General features: G+C 48.1%; 1 protein-coding gene across 7 annotated transcripts in view; it reads right to left on the bottom strand.

Moving 5' to 3' along the window:
- Positions 1-13,283, bottom strand: part of PDPK1 (3-phosphoinositide dependent protein kinase 1) — a 73,524-nt gene that overhangs the window by 6,074 nt on the left and 54,167 nt on the right. For 5 of the 7 annotated variants that reach the window (XM_067014241.1, XM_059039132.2, XM_067014237.1 and 2 more), the window contains 6 exons: positions 12,647-12,715; positions 12,315-12,411; positions 11,110-11,283; positions 9,182-9,399; positions 1,501-1,558; positions 341-493 (listed from right to left, as the gene is read on the bottom strand). In XM_067014241.1, the coding sequence (XP_066870342.1) occupies positions 341-493; positions 1,501-1,558; positions 9,182-9,399; positions 11,110-11,283; positions 12,315-12,411; positions 12,647-12,715 (769 nt within the window). The remainder of the gene's footprint in view (positions 1-340; positions 494-1,500; positions 1,559-9,181; positions 9,400-11,109; positions 11,284-12,314; positions 12,412-12,646; positions 12,716-13,283) is intronic. The other 2 variants (XM_067014238.1, XM_067014240.1) reach the window with 1 other exon arrangement.

Raw genomic sequence — 13,283 nt, 5'->3', positions numbered from 1 at the left:
AAATCACCGTCCACTGCAGCCACCACAAGTCCCTTCTGGAAGCACATGAGCATGTGAATTTTTTCCTTCCACATATGTGCAGAAATTAAACATACAGGTGATGACCTATAGCTCCCTGAGGTCACCCCCAAACTGAAAACAAGCACAGGCATCTCCCAGCCCAACTCTGAACTGAGCCATGAACATTGGAGTCCCTGGAAGGTAGGAAAGGGGGAGACCACTGCCCCCCGACTCCAGATGCCTCCTTGGGCCACAGCATTTGGATGCTCTGAATGGAGGCACAAAGGCCCAAAGGCCTCTTAAGTGCCCTGCAAGGGAGAACCCGTGGGGACAAACTCACCGTGTGGACAAAGAAGGTTTTAAAATTCTTGGCCTCTGGCCGGAGTTCTTGTGACCATGGAATTTCACCTTTCAAGACTTTGTTGACAGGATCTACATAATATAAGTGTGGCCCTTCTGTGAGCAGTAACTGTCGTCGCCGTGCAAATAAACCCTGATGCAAATTAAGAAGAAAAAGAAAGAAGACACTGCTTGTTAAGGCTCAGAAGTGGATGCTGACAGCACTTACTGCTGCCTTGGAGGTTGGACTGTCAGAGTAGCTCCAGGCACAGGGACCACTGCCAGCCACCTGCCCACTCACCTGGGACAGAGGGGTGTGCACACCTCCTCCTCACCTGGACCCAGCCCCTCAGGTCAGAGAGAAGCGGGCAGCACTCACTGCCCGGCCTGTCTCCCTCTGTGAGCTGGATCCCGACGCCCCTGTGCCGGGTGTCATGTGGGAGAGCGGCCAACAGGCAGCACACCCGAGGCCAGCACACCAGCACATGGCCCTGTTGCTGAGTTGGCCAAGTGGGGCCTGCCCTTGGCAGTCAGGCCCCTGCCGCTTCTCCTGCCCTCTGCTCCACGCCGAGGCACAGTGTCCTGTCTGCTGGCGGTCCCGCCACAAGCCACCTTCACAGAGGTTCTCATGGCAGAGATGCCCCGGGGTATGGGAGGCTGAGTGCGGCCAGCAATGCAGGCTGGGAGCCCGAACTGAGAAGGGCCCGTGGCAGCAGAGAGAGAACATTTGTGGAGTCTGATAATTTTGGACACGTTAATCCATTTAATTAATCCATACGACATAATATGTAAGATTTTCAAAAACAATTCTAATGAAGTAATAAACGACTTGCTGGGATTCAAACAGAACCTCCTCAACCAGACAGAAACCTTGACCTCAGTGAACCCAGCCTTGGGCACAAATCAGAACCCTGGCTCCCCAGTCAGAAACGAGAATCTGCATTTCTGTCTGCCACAGCCTCTGCATGCTTTCAAATGCCTCCCCTGAACGGCTGAAATCTTCCTCAGCTATGAAATCTAGAAATATCTCTTAAAGGGAACCAAGACAAAGATGCTATGGGCAATGAGTTATACAGGAGCCCGAGGAGTGAGGCCTGATCCTCAGTGAGAACTGGGAGGAAGATACAGACGCACAGCAGGAGCCATAGTAATCTAACTTACCTTGCGCTTGTCTACTGGACCCATTTTTAGTATTAAATTATTTTCTACAAACTGGTGCCTATAAAAAGAAGAAAATGTGAATGAGACACCCATATCAGAGTCAGAGACAGAAATTCTCCAAACTCCTCCCTTCAAAACAAACTCCCCGATGGCATTGTGAACTTTGTTTCAGTAATGTGAGAAAACCCAAATGTACCTTAGCATGCAAGCCCTACTGCTTTACAGGATTTGCAATCTGTATGTGGACCAGGGTCCACAGATCCTGGAAATATCACCTATGCTCACCTCTCCTCAGCAGTGTTTGCACAGCAGGGGAAAGGCAGAGGGGAGGTGGTGGGAACACAAGTCCTCATTACTTTAAGCAAGGTTAGGGTGAGACGCAGAACCCCACCAGAGCGGGGAGGCCGCTGTGAGGCAAGCTCAGGATGCAGACTGTTGTTCTCAAGTCACCTCCCCAAGCTGGGATCCCAACTCAGCGCTCAGAAACCACTGCACTGTTTAGAATCACAAATCCCTAAAAGAGCCAAATGGGAAACTTGGTTTAAGAACATCTTATCTGGGGACTTCCCTGGCGGTTCAGTGGTTAAGACTTCACCTTCCAATGCAGGCGGTGTGGGTTCGACCCCTGGTGGGGGAGCTAAGATCCCATGTGCCTCAAGGCCAAGACACCAAAACATAAAACAGAAGCAATACTGTAACAAATTCAATAAAAGATTTTAAAAATGGTCCACATCAAAAAAAAAAAGAGAACACCTTTTCTGGTATTTCTACCATAGTAATAAAGCACTTGTATCCAAATACGGCAGGAATTTAGAAGGAAAAGCTTCAAATACAGGTTTTGACTTAATATACATCGTTAACAAGTATAGTCCACTTTGATTCGTATGAGTTTAATTTCTGCAGGTTCTCTCTTTTGGTTAAAGTTAACAGTTACTGCTTTATGTTTTGTCTGATTTTACTGAAATTCCTGATCTAAGGTTCTACTGTAGAAAACAGTAAAAGGCATAAGACAATTGTCACCTCAAACAGTGACAATTTTACTATGTGAGTATCTAAATATCTGAGCACATCCACCTGCTTCCCCTGGCTCCTCTTGGGACGTTCTCCCACCAAGCTTAACTGGCCCCCAGGTCTGCCCAGCCTAACCCACCAGACCAAGGCCCGCTCCCCAGAGCCCACTGGGCTTCTACACCAAGGCCCCATCACGAAGGACCCAGGCCCAAGTAAACTGACACAGCGTCATATGGATTTTGAAAACAACTAAGAAAAATGTCAATAACAACAAAAAAAGTGTTATGACCTTTATGAGGAAAAGTGCGATGCTTCCTCTCAGACATATTTAAAAACCAAACAAACAAAAACAAGACTTGAAACAAAGAAAAAAATCAAGGAGATTTTGTGAGAAGGAGAGGTAATGAGGGTCACTGCAGCACAAGAAATACAGGGCCGAAACAACAGGGCCGAAGGGAAAGCCCCTTAACCAACAGGCCCTACTATGTCAGAATGTATGCATAGTAAAGAACCACAAATTGATAATAAGCGGAAGACTTTAATTAAATTATTGGGGGGGGGGGGGCGAGTGCAGTCTAATCCCAGGCCGGTTAAGGACTGCACCACCAAGGCCTCCAGTTATCTGGGCTGCTGGGGCCCAATCGCCAGGGCAGCCTGACAGGCAAGGACAGAAGAAGCCTCAGGGAGCCTCTGCAGCCTCAGCTGGGTTAACACGAAGGATAGTTTAAAACAGTAAATTAAACAAGAGAACGAAAAAGAGAAGGGGCCAGTCATCTACACTGAAAACAAAGCAAGTCACCAAATACAGAGTAACAGACGTGACTACACGGAAACCAAAGGAATCTCTAACTACAAAAACAACCAAAATTCACATGAAAACAGGCTGGAGAAGATTTTCAGCAAATATACCTATAAAGAGTAAACATTTGTACTCTAGAGAGCATACATAAAGCAACATAAAAGGCTTAAAACCTTGAGAGAAAACTGAGAAAGGACACAAACTGGAAATTCCCAAAAGGGAATTAAGTGACCACAAATTCTCAATGGCTCTCAACAAAGAAAGGAAATTGAGCCCCACTTTTCAGGCATTCTACTGGGGTGCACTGGGGTGAGATGAACGCAGGCGCGGGCTGTGGAGTAGCATTCTCACCCGCACCGCCACCTCCGGCCCTGAAATGAGGACTCTGAATACTGCAGTAATCCGGCTCCCAGGAATTTATTCTAAGGAGGAAAAGACAAACAAAAAGGAGGAGCACAAATGTTCACAGCAGTACTAGTCACATGAGTGAAACTGAAGCCAGTGAAGCAGGCAAGGCCCTTCCCAGCCCTGCAGAGGGAGGGGCCCAGCTATCTCCTGACACAAGGCAGAAGCCTGCACCACACTCTTCCAGCTTCTCCCAAGAGACAGGAGAACCACGGGTGGCCCAGAGCGGGAAAGGCCAAAGCTGGGCTCCGACTGCACCCCGACTGCACCCCGTGGCTGCGGTGAAACAAGCCCAGGAGGCAGGACGCAGAGTGGGTGGACAGAGCAGCCCGAGGCTCCACTGTTAGCATAAACACCCCGGTCCGTTCATTCAGTTAACTAACCAAGCAGCTTATGACAGGCTACCGGTTATTGATCTACTTTGAAAAGCTTAAGGACTTAAAGGAATCATTTTGATCTTTTACTTCAGAAAGTCAATTCCCACCCTCCCGAAGAAAGCTCCCCAGGTCCCGCCCCGCACTGGCACCTTCTTCTCTCTGGCAGGTGGTAGATGCCGTCTGCGTATTAAGCGCCGAAACCAGACCTAAGTCAGAGACACGTCTGATTCTCAGCATGTAGTTAGCATGTAGTTAGTGAGTAGACAGGGCTTTAACACAGCCTCGCTTTCTCACACAGCCTCTGGCTCCCACCATTCAGGCGACAGTTGTCACTGCCTCTGTACAGATGTCAATACAGGGGCTGAGAGTCTCACAACTTTCCCACCATCATTTCACAAGGGGTAACAGTGTAAAAACCCCCACTTTTTTTGATTCCAAAGCCAGTTCTCTCCTCCTCACCCTCTCCCATCCCACCCAAACCCCGAGAAGACCAACCTCAAGGATATAAACCTGAGGCCACCAGCAAGTTTGGGCCATTTCAGGAGAACCAAGTGAGTCTGCCAGGGCCCGATGGGCTCTACAACCACCTCGGGCGGGCTATCCACGCTGGGCTTCTAGGCAGGTGAGGGAGGACCACATGAGCATGGCCAGTTTGCTCTAAAATGCCATCTCTCAACCCTTCAGGTCTCAGGACCCCTTTATACTCTAACTTTATGGAAGACCCCAAAGAGCTCTCCTTCATTTGGGTTAGATGCATCGATACTTATGTATAAGAAATTAAAACAGACATTTTAAAATATTTAATTCATTAAAATAAATCCATTCCACATTAACATATATGATTTAATTTTAAAAATAATTTCTTTTGAAAATGAAGGTAATTAATGAGAAGCATGACACTGCTGTACACTTTGCAAATCTCTTTAACATCTGGCTTCACAGAAGAGAGCTGGATTTTCACATCTGCCTCTGCCTTCACTCTACTGTGATATGCTGTCCAGGCTGAAGTACACGAAGAAATCATAAGAGTATTTTAATAGCCTTTTCAGATATTTGTGGGCATTCTTCTTTGATACTACACCAAAACTCCAGAAGTGTAGTTTCTTAAAGGTTAGCTGCCATGTGGAATCTGAATCCCCAAGAATGAATTTTTCATACTTTTGACATTAGAATCCACCAACCAACCTACCTTGCACTTTGAATAGATCTTCTGCCCTTATATGATTTTACAGCACCGAACATTGGTCATCTGGAAATAGTGGTTCGCTGAGTTATGGAGCTCTTCCAAATGTTGACAAATTTCATTCTACGATATCAACAAATCAATTCATAAATATTGCTACCTTTCTCCCCAAAAAAGTCTTTAAATATTGGGAAGATGTCAAGCTCACAGTGATGAATAAAGTTTCCCACAATTCTAATTTTCACTTGAAGGTTTTGATTTTATCATTGGTAACAAACACCAGCAGTTGTTTTCCTTGAAGTGACAGGCTCATTCCAGTCATTTTCCAGAAAAATGTTGGTCAAATAGCCAAGTCTGAACAACCAGTTTGTCAGTCAAACCTTCCAGTGAAAATGGTCTTCCATGAAAAGAGCAGCTCCTTCAGCTCCCAGCACAAACCACCACACAGAGCTTTTCTTGAGGTAGCCGTCACCCTGGAGGTGCAGCAGGAGTGCTTTATGCGTACTTGCCTTTTCGTTCTACAGCACATTAATTAGATCAGTCATCTTCAATGACCACTCCTAAGTGAGGCTGGCTTGTTGTCTTTTCCTCTGCCCCTGTGATCGTGTGGCTGTGAAGAGCCAGCTCTTCTCGCACCGCCTGGTGCCATGGCCAGGATTCATGACCTGGCACTGACAGTTTTACCCACCGTTGCTCCTGCACCATCACTGCACACGTCAACATGTTTGTTCCAGAACAAACTGTGAAATTCAAAAGAGGTGCTCAACACGGACTGTCTCAGCACAACTTGTGCTTTCTGCCAAGCACTTAGGTAAAAGGTAAAAGAACCATCTTTCTTTGATGGTAAGTTGGGGTGAACACTGGACAAATACAAGTAAAGCAGTGAGTCTAGTCCCATCTGTAGATTCATCCACTTGGAAGGCAAAAAAAACAATTTGGAGGTAGAGATACCAACTCACTCCCTGTGTCCTCCGCAGCCACATCTTTAATCCAGATTCACTGTATTGTATTGTATTGTATCGTATCGTATCCTATCGTATCGTAGACCACCGTTGTGGCCAGGATTCCTCTCAGTGGCTCTCATCTGCATCAAATGGCATTCACTCAGCAGGGTCAATGGCCTGAGGCTCTTCAGCCTCCCAGCTTGTGTGACTCCTCCCGCTGCCCAACCTAACTCCTCCGGTAAGGCGCTCCAGAGGCTTTCTGATGTTTGGCTCTGAAAGAGCTCATCATGTGTACACTTAGAATATTCAATTCCTGTATCTTTAAAATTCTGAATTGACTGGTCTCTAAATGATGCTGCAACTTAACTGGCACCAAAATAGCATGCAAAGACATTCTATTCATAGACACAACACAGCAAGGTATTCACATCTATAAAGCCAAGGAAAGACAGCCTTTTGTCCTATTTCTGTTTCATATTTACAGTTTTGCCTAGTTTCTCTGGAGTGGATTCCTTCCTTCCATGAGTCAGAGAACCCAGTGTCTTCTTTTTGCATCTTTAGACTGAGGTGATGCTACTGTGGGTGGGAAAGCAAGTCTTCTCCCTTTTTAAGTCAATGATCTATACTCAAATATGAAAAACATATAAATGTTCTTTTGTTTTAGAATATATCATTAAAATCTAAAATAAGTTTCAGATAGAAATTATTAAAGTTTTTGAGAAATTTTAAAATAATATTGCCAAACAACTCAAAGTATACTTACTTCTTCACTGTGTTTCCATGTGGGCACAGGAAAAATTTCAGGATTGCAAAGCGATAAATTACTCGATGATAGGAAGTTACAATAATTATAGGAGGTATAGCTGAAAATAGCTAGTAAGAGCCCAGCAGAAATACTGAGAACTTATTAATGTCTAAAAGTGCACATATTTATACCATAAACCTACTTCTTTAGAAGATTCAAAAGACAGAAAACACAAATTCCATTAGCTGTCAAAGCAATGTCATCCTACAGTGTGTAGCTTCTGAAAAACTCCACTGTACATTCATAGAAAATAAAAGTAGAAAAGCAAACACCATCTTAGTATTATTACAGAATGATTATTATGGTCCATGGGCCAGACATTGAGAATCACCATTCTAAAGAATGTGCCTGAGGGATCTTCACTGACCAAATGACAGATGCCTTAAGCTTTCCACAGTCATCAGCTTCCAAATAGGATTGAATTGGGAGGAAAGGGAAGAGAGCGCAGAAAAAAAGAAAGAGTGGGTGAGAGGTTGCAGGGCCTGACCGGCCACCAGTTGCTCTGCCCTGCCGGGAACCACAGGCTGAAGGGCCCGGGCTGCCCAGGGCCTCTGAAAACGCCCTGGGCGGGGCACATGGGCCTTCTGAGTAGCCACCCCCATGCCAACAACAGTGCTTCTTGGCCGTGCTCTGCACCCGGCCAAACCTGTGGGGAGGACACAGGAGGCCCTTCTCAGGGATCACAACCTGGCGCATGGACCTACACAGAGAAGGGCACCCAGCAGGAGCCCTTGCCTCCTGCTCAGTACACGTTGGGGCTCCTCGGAACACCACTGCAGGGAACGTAAGCCCCCAAGAACTGGAGATTGTTTCAGCTGGCCAAGAGGTACCCTCACTTTTCTAGAGATGATCATTTTTTTGGTTTTTGAAGTGGACTTTTTTTTTTTTTTTTTTTTTTTGTGGTACGCGGGCCTCTCACTGTTGTGGCCTCTCCCTCCGCGGAGCACAGGCTCCAGATGCACAGGCCCAGCGGCCATGGCTCACGGGTCCAGCCGCTCCACGGCATGTGGGATCTTCCCAGACCGGGGCACAAACCCATGTCCCCTGCATCAGCAGGTGGATTCTCAACCACTGCGCCACCAGGGAAGCCCGATGTGGACCATTTTTAAGTCTTTATTGAATGTGTTACAGTATTGCTTCTATTTTATGTTTTCGTTTTTTGGCCATGAGGCATGTGGGATCTTAGCTCCCCAACCAGGGATCGAACCCACACACCCTGCATTGAAAGGCGAAGTCTTAACCACTGGACCACCAGGGAAGTCCCTAGAGACAATCATTTCTAATTGCACAAAATCCTAGCCTCATCCACCTGCCACTTTTCCTCTGCGCCCCCCACCCCCATTCCTCCACACAATGGCACCCATATCCAGGTGGCCTCTCTTCCTCTAAGCCTCCTTCCCCACCCCCACCCAGGCTCCTCTCTGCCTGTGCAAAATGTGAAACCATAAAAATGCTTGAAGAAAATGTCTAGGTGGAGAAGCTCTTCTCAACAGGACCAAGATGGAAAGCAGAAAATAAACACACAAACAGGTTCAACTTTGTAAGAATCTGCAACTCCCCCAACCAAAAATGCACAAATAGAATGAAGAGATAAACTGAAAAAAAAGTTTGCAAAATAAACAGAGAGTCTTCATATCTATGGCTCTGAAAAGTCAATTTTAGAAAGATGCAAAACATACAAGAAAAAAAGAGTCAAAGGATACAAATGAACCTCAAAAAATAAATACAAATGGCCAATAAACATGGAAGATGTTTGCCTCGAAAAGAACACAAATGCCAATCGCATGGGTCCATTTCTTGAACGCTCCAGGGCAGGAAAGGCTGTTGGGCAGCGGTTATTTAAATCATGGTGAATACAGGTCCCAACACAGTTGCTGGCGTGCCTGGTCTGCCAAGTCCCAAGGGCCAGAGCCCGGAGGGTCCCAAACCCACTCACCACCCAGCCGGCCCTCCAAACACCCACTTCCAGTTGGGACACTTTGAGGGTCCTCATCTACAGAAAGGCAGCTATGTGAGGCAGAAGGGAGTGGAGCCTTTACAGCAAAGGTGATGAAGGTAGGATGCCCAAGCTCTGTCAGTTACCACGGCTGGCGTTCATCCCTGCTGTTCCACCCTGTGTTTCTAAATGGGGCGCTGCTTACAGCTGTACGTTCTTACCAAGGGTTTCCACTGGCCTGCTTCTCCAATAACAACCTCTTCTCATCTTCAGAAAACTGTAAGTCCAGTTCAAAAGAATTAGTGTCCAGGTCGTGGATATACTGCTCGATGTTGCTTCCCACCCTCTGGGGCAGCCCCGCGTCCGCGGCGGACAAGGAGTGGGAGGAGGAGGACGACGACACCTGCATGCAGCCGAACTGGCTCAGGAGATTGTCGTACTGCACAGAGAAGAGGGAAAAGTGAGAACAGCGCCTGGACTTCCCTCCGGTCCAAAGATCCAGACACACTCTGACCTATCGTACACCCAGCAAGCTCTCACCCCAAAGGCCGTGGGAGATGAGTCACCGACACGCAGCCCAGCTTTCTCCTCTACTACACAGCAGACCACCAGCCTCAGGCTGGATCCAGCCTGCCCTGCATCCCCCTTCTGATGGCAATGTCAGAAGCTGCTCACCCCAGAGAGAAGCTTATCCTCAGTGTTAACCTACAGGAAGGGGAGGCCCGGGACCTGCAGTCTGCTGGCCTCTTTGAGCCCCGTGCTACCCTGGAGGATCAGGATTAAGATGGCGACACTTGAGTACCGAGAAACCAGAGCTCTCAACATGGCAAACATGATGGAATAGCAGAGGGCCTGCAACAGACACTCAAGAGTATGCACACACCCACGAAGCCAGGCTCCCTGGGCACTGAGACCTGAGACAACCGGGGCCCCAGTGGCTCCCTCAGAGCCTGGCCAGCAGAGCGTGCTGCTCCCCTGGCACACCCCTGCCAAAGGCCCTGGGGACCCCGCCCATGCCTGCCGGTCATGACCCCAGAACGACATCAGGGCCCAAGGGCCTGGTTGGCAACTAGGGCTGAGGGAGGGAGCCCTTTGCAGTCTGCACACGCAGAGGCTGTGGAAAGCTGTGACCACTGAGGTAGGGAAGCAAGTCGGGGGGAGCACAGATGGCACTCCACATCTGGCTCAATTCAAGTATGGGCATAAAGGATATTTTAGGGCAAAAAAGGGAGGGATGTGTTGCTTAAAACAGTAGGTAGGAGACATAGGGGGCTCTTGATCTCCAAGAGGTGATGCCAGTTGTAACTTTAAGCCTTGGATGACTTTTACGTGAACTCTAGAATTCCTCAGTCAACTGAGGAGGAACTCTATATATGATAACTGGTTACAATAAGCCACAATGACAGAAATCAAACCAGAAATATGGACTATGACTGATAATCAAAACACCTGACATTACATGTAAATATGGGGGTCCTGGTGGAGGGTGACCTGAAGGTGGTGACGGACACACTGCAGCTCACCATCCTCCTCCGCCCATCTCTGCATGTTCCACACCATCCATAAGGAAGGTTTAAAGGACAAAGTATACTGAAGACCCTATGTCTGAGCTTCCCTCAGACCCCAGGGTGCCTCATTCCTCAGGCCTGCACCACTGTCCCGCTTGTACCAGGCACTAAGAGCCGATAGTGACCAGTGTCCATCCTCAACACTACATCCCCCAAAAGTTCAAAGCAGCAGCAGCATCCTGGGATTCTCTGGGAAATACCAGAGGCATTCCGGAATGTCTTCAGATACAAAATTACAAGGACATCAGCCAAAACCAGAAGACAGAAGCCCACCAGGAGAATCAGCGCCCAGGATCTGGTTTGACCCCTTTGGGCAAAAATTAACTAGAGGAAATGAGAAAGGGATGCACGCACCTGGCTATCTGCACTCGGGGCAGACGTAAGCCTCTTCGGCCCCAGTCTCTGTGAGGGACTCAGACTCGGGCCACAGAGTGTTCACTGCCCCTCCCCCTCCATGGATCTACACTGGCTCCCCCTTTATAGCCACTCATCTCACCACCTGGGGCCCCTGGCCCTGCCCAGAGAAGCCACTTCCCAGGCGGGCCAGCAGGACCCATCTCGGCCCTGGCGCACTGGCTTACATTGCCGTAGCAATCCTCATCATCTTCCGACATGGCCGGTAAGTAAGCTGTGAGCTTCGGAGGTGTCTGGTGATGCAGGTTCTCCCACGTAATGGACTCAAAGAACGGATGAGCTTTCAGAGGGCCGTACCCTTCCATTTCTTCACAGCCTAATCGCTTTGTGGCATCTAAAACCTTAAATAGAAGTCAAGTCAGCATCGGGGTAAAAAGTAATTCTGACAAAAAAAAATTATTTCTGAGTAGTTCTTTTCAATTCTTGGGATCTCCTGGAAATAGGAAGGGCACAGTGTGCTGGGGACAACTGAGTCACCGTGGGGGGTGAGGGGGTGGCCACGCACAGCTTTCACTTCTCCAGAGTCTCTGCCCCTCCCCCACAGGTGAAAATGAATCACTACATCAAAAGTTAATGAATAGCAGCAAGTATTCTCTTAAAATCCTAAAACAGGAAAAAGAGGAACTCACTGGCTTTAATAAGAGAATGAAAAGTTTACGTGAACAAGAAGCTACCACAGACGGGGAGTAAAGTGCCTTGGGTCCCCCGCCTGCACATGGTCACATGGTCTCAAAGGGCCCCACAGACAGCTCCTCCAGAATTCAGCTGCCCCCCCAGACCCACAGAGGATCCAACGCACTCTCCCACTGAGGGGACAGACACACAAGGGACAGGTGGGAAGAGGCTGACTGACCCTGCTCTCCCAAATCAAGTGAATGGAAGGTCTGGAGCCAAAACACACCAGGGGAAGGGACACTACAGTTTCTAGAACATCAACAGACACTCCCTTCCTGGGTAAATCTGTTTACCTTTGCTATGTAACTTGGGTTGATCTTTAGCACTTTCATGTAGCTGACTCTAAAGTTGATACTCACAGATGTCGCTAAGTAGAATTTACAGCCACCTGCCACTGCAGCACGGCGAGCTGCTCCAGCGTCTGGTAACTTAAAATGGTGTGTGTGTTGATGACCAAATGCAAAGTGATACAGTAATTTCCTATCTTATTAAGCTCAAGAATCAGGCACTTGGAAACTGAAAAGGCCTGACGGGATGAGACTGAAGATATGCATCTACCTACAATCACTATCAACCATAAAATGCCCTTTTATTAAACATAGGTGCCTCCAAGGAAAGGCCCTCTGACCACAAGTTCAGAGGGACTCAGGGTGTGGCTACTGGATCATCCTACCAGAAGAAAATTCGATATATTTACCAGAAGTTTTTCCACAAGATCTCTTGCCTTAGGAAAGAATTTTTCAGGAAAGTCATATTCCAACTTAATGATCTTCTGAAATATAAGATATTCATTTCTGTAAAATAAGAAAAGCCATCATTCTGGGCAGGGTCACACAAACCTCCCCAGTACAGAGCTGTACTTTCCTGGGACAGCCGTCTCCCTCTCTCCCCAGAGAGCCACCATGTTCACTAAAGAGCCGTCATAAAAGTCCCCCCACCCCTGCCCTAACCCTGGGACTGCCCCCTCCCACTTCTCTGTCAGGCTGCTGCGAAGGGCTAGGAGGGGGGTGTGGGGTGTGGGTCTCTTACCCAGCTCGGAACGGTGGCAGTCCTGCCACAAGCTGGTATATTATGCATCCAAGAGCCCAAAGGTCTGAACTTTAAGGGAGGGGAAAAATAAAGAAGAATGACATTTGTAACATTTCAGTGGCGAGCATGGTTCAATTCCATCCTGTCTGTTCACACCACTCATTTCAGCCTCTGATCTATTTCTCACCTTTAAAACCAGGTCAGTGTGAGGGTGGAAACCTGCTCTGGGCTCTCCTTGAGGGGCCCCCTCTGCGGATCCAGGACCAGAGGATCCCCCCCACACACAGCAGGCACTGCTGGGCCAGGCTGGGCGCCTTGCTCAGGGGCAACCAACGACCCTACAGGCCCAGTATGGTCCTGGCCAGGGAGCAGTGGTCACTCCTGACTACAGCAAACACTGGCCAAAAAGCCCCTTCTTCCAGTACCAGGGGCCGGGGCAGGGGCACTGGCAGGTTGGTACAGCTGAGTCTCAGATTCTCTCACAGCTCACTGTTTACCCCCAGGACACAGACGCGAGCTCATGTATGCCAAGGAGCCAAAACACAGTCCACAGGATGCACACAAAGCAAGCTTTCTCTTTCCCTTCTTGGACTCGCTGTGCAAAGCCCTGCCCCTCCTTTATGAACATTTTAATTAT

The sequence above is a fragment of the Kogia breviceps genome, chromosome 14 (genome assembly GCF_026419965.1).
Source record: "Kogia breviceps isolate mKogBre1 chromosome 14, mKogBre1 haplotype 1, whole genome shotgun sequence".
Classification (NCBI taxonomy): domain Eukaryota; kingdom Metazoa; phylum Chordata; class Mammalia; order Artiodactyla; family Physeteridae; genus Kogia; species Kogia breviceps.
This window is presented reverse-complemented; position numbering and strand designations above follow the sequence as displayed.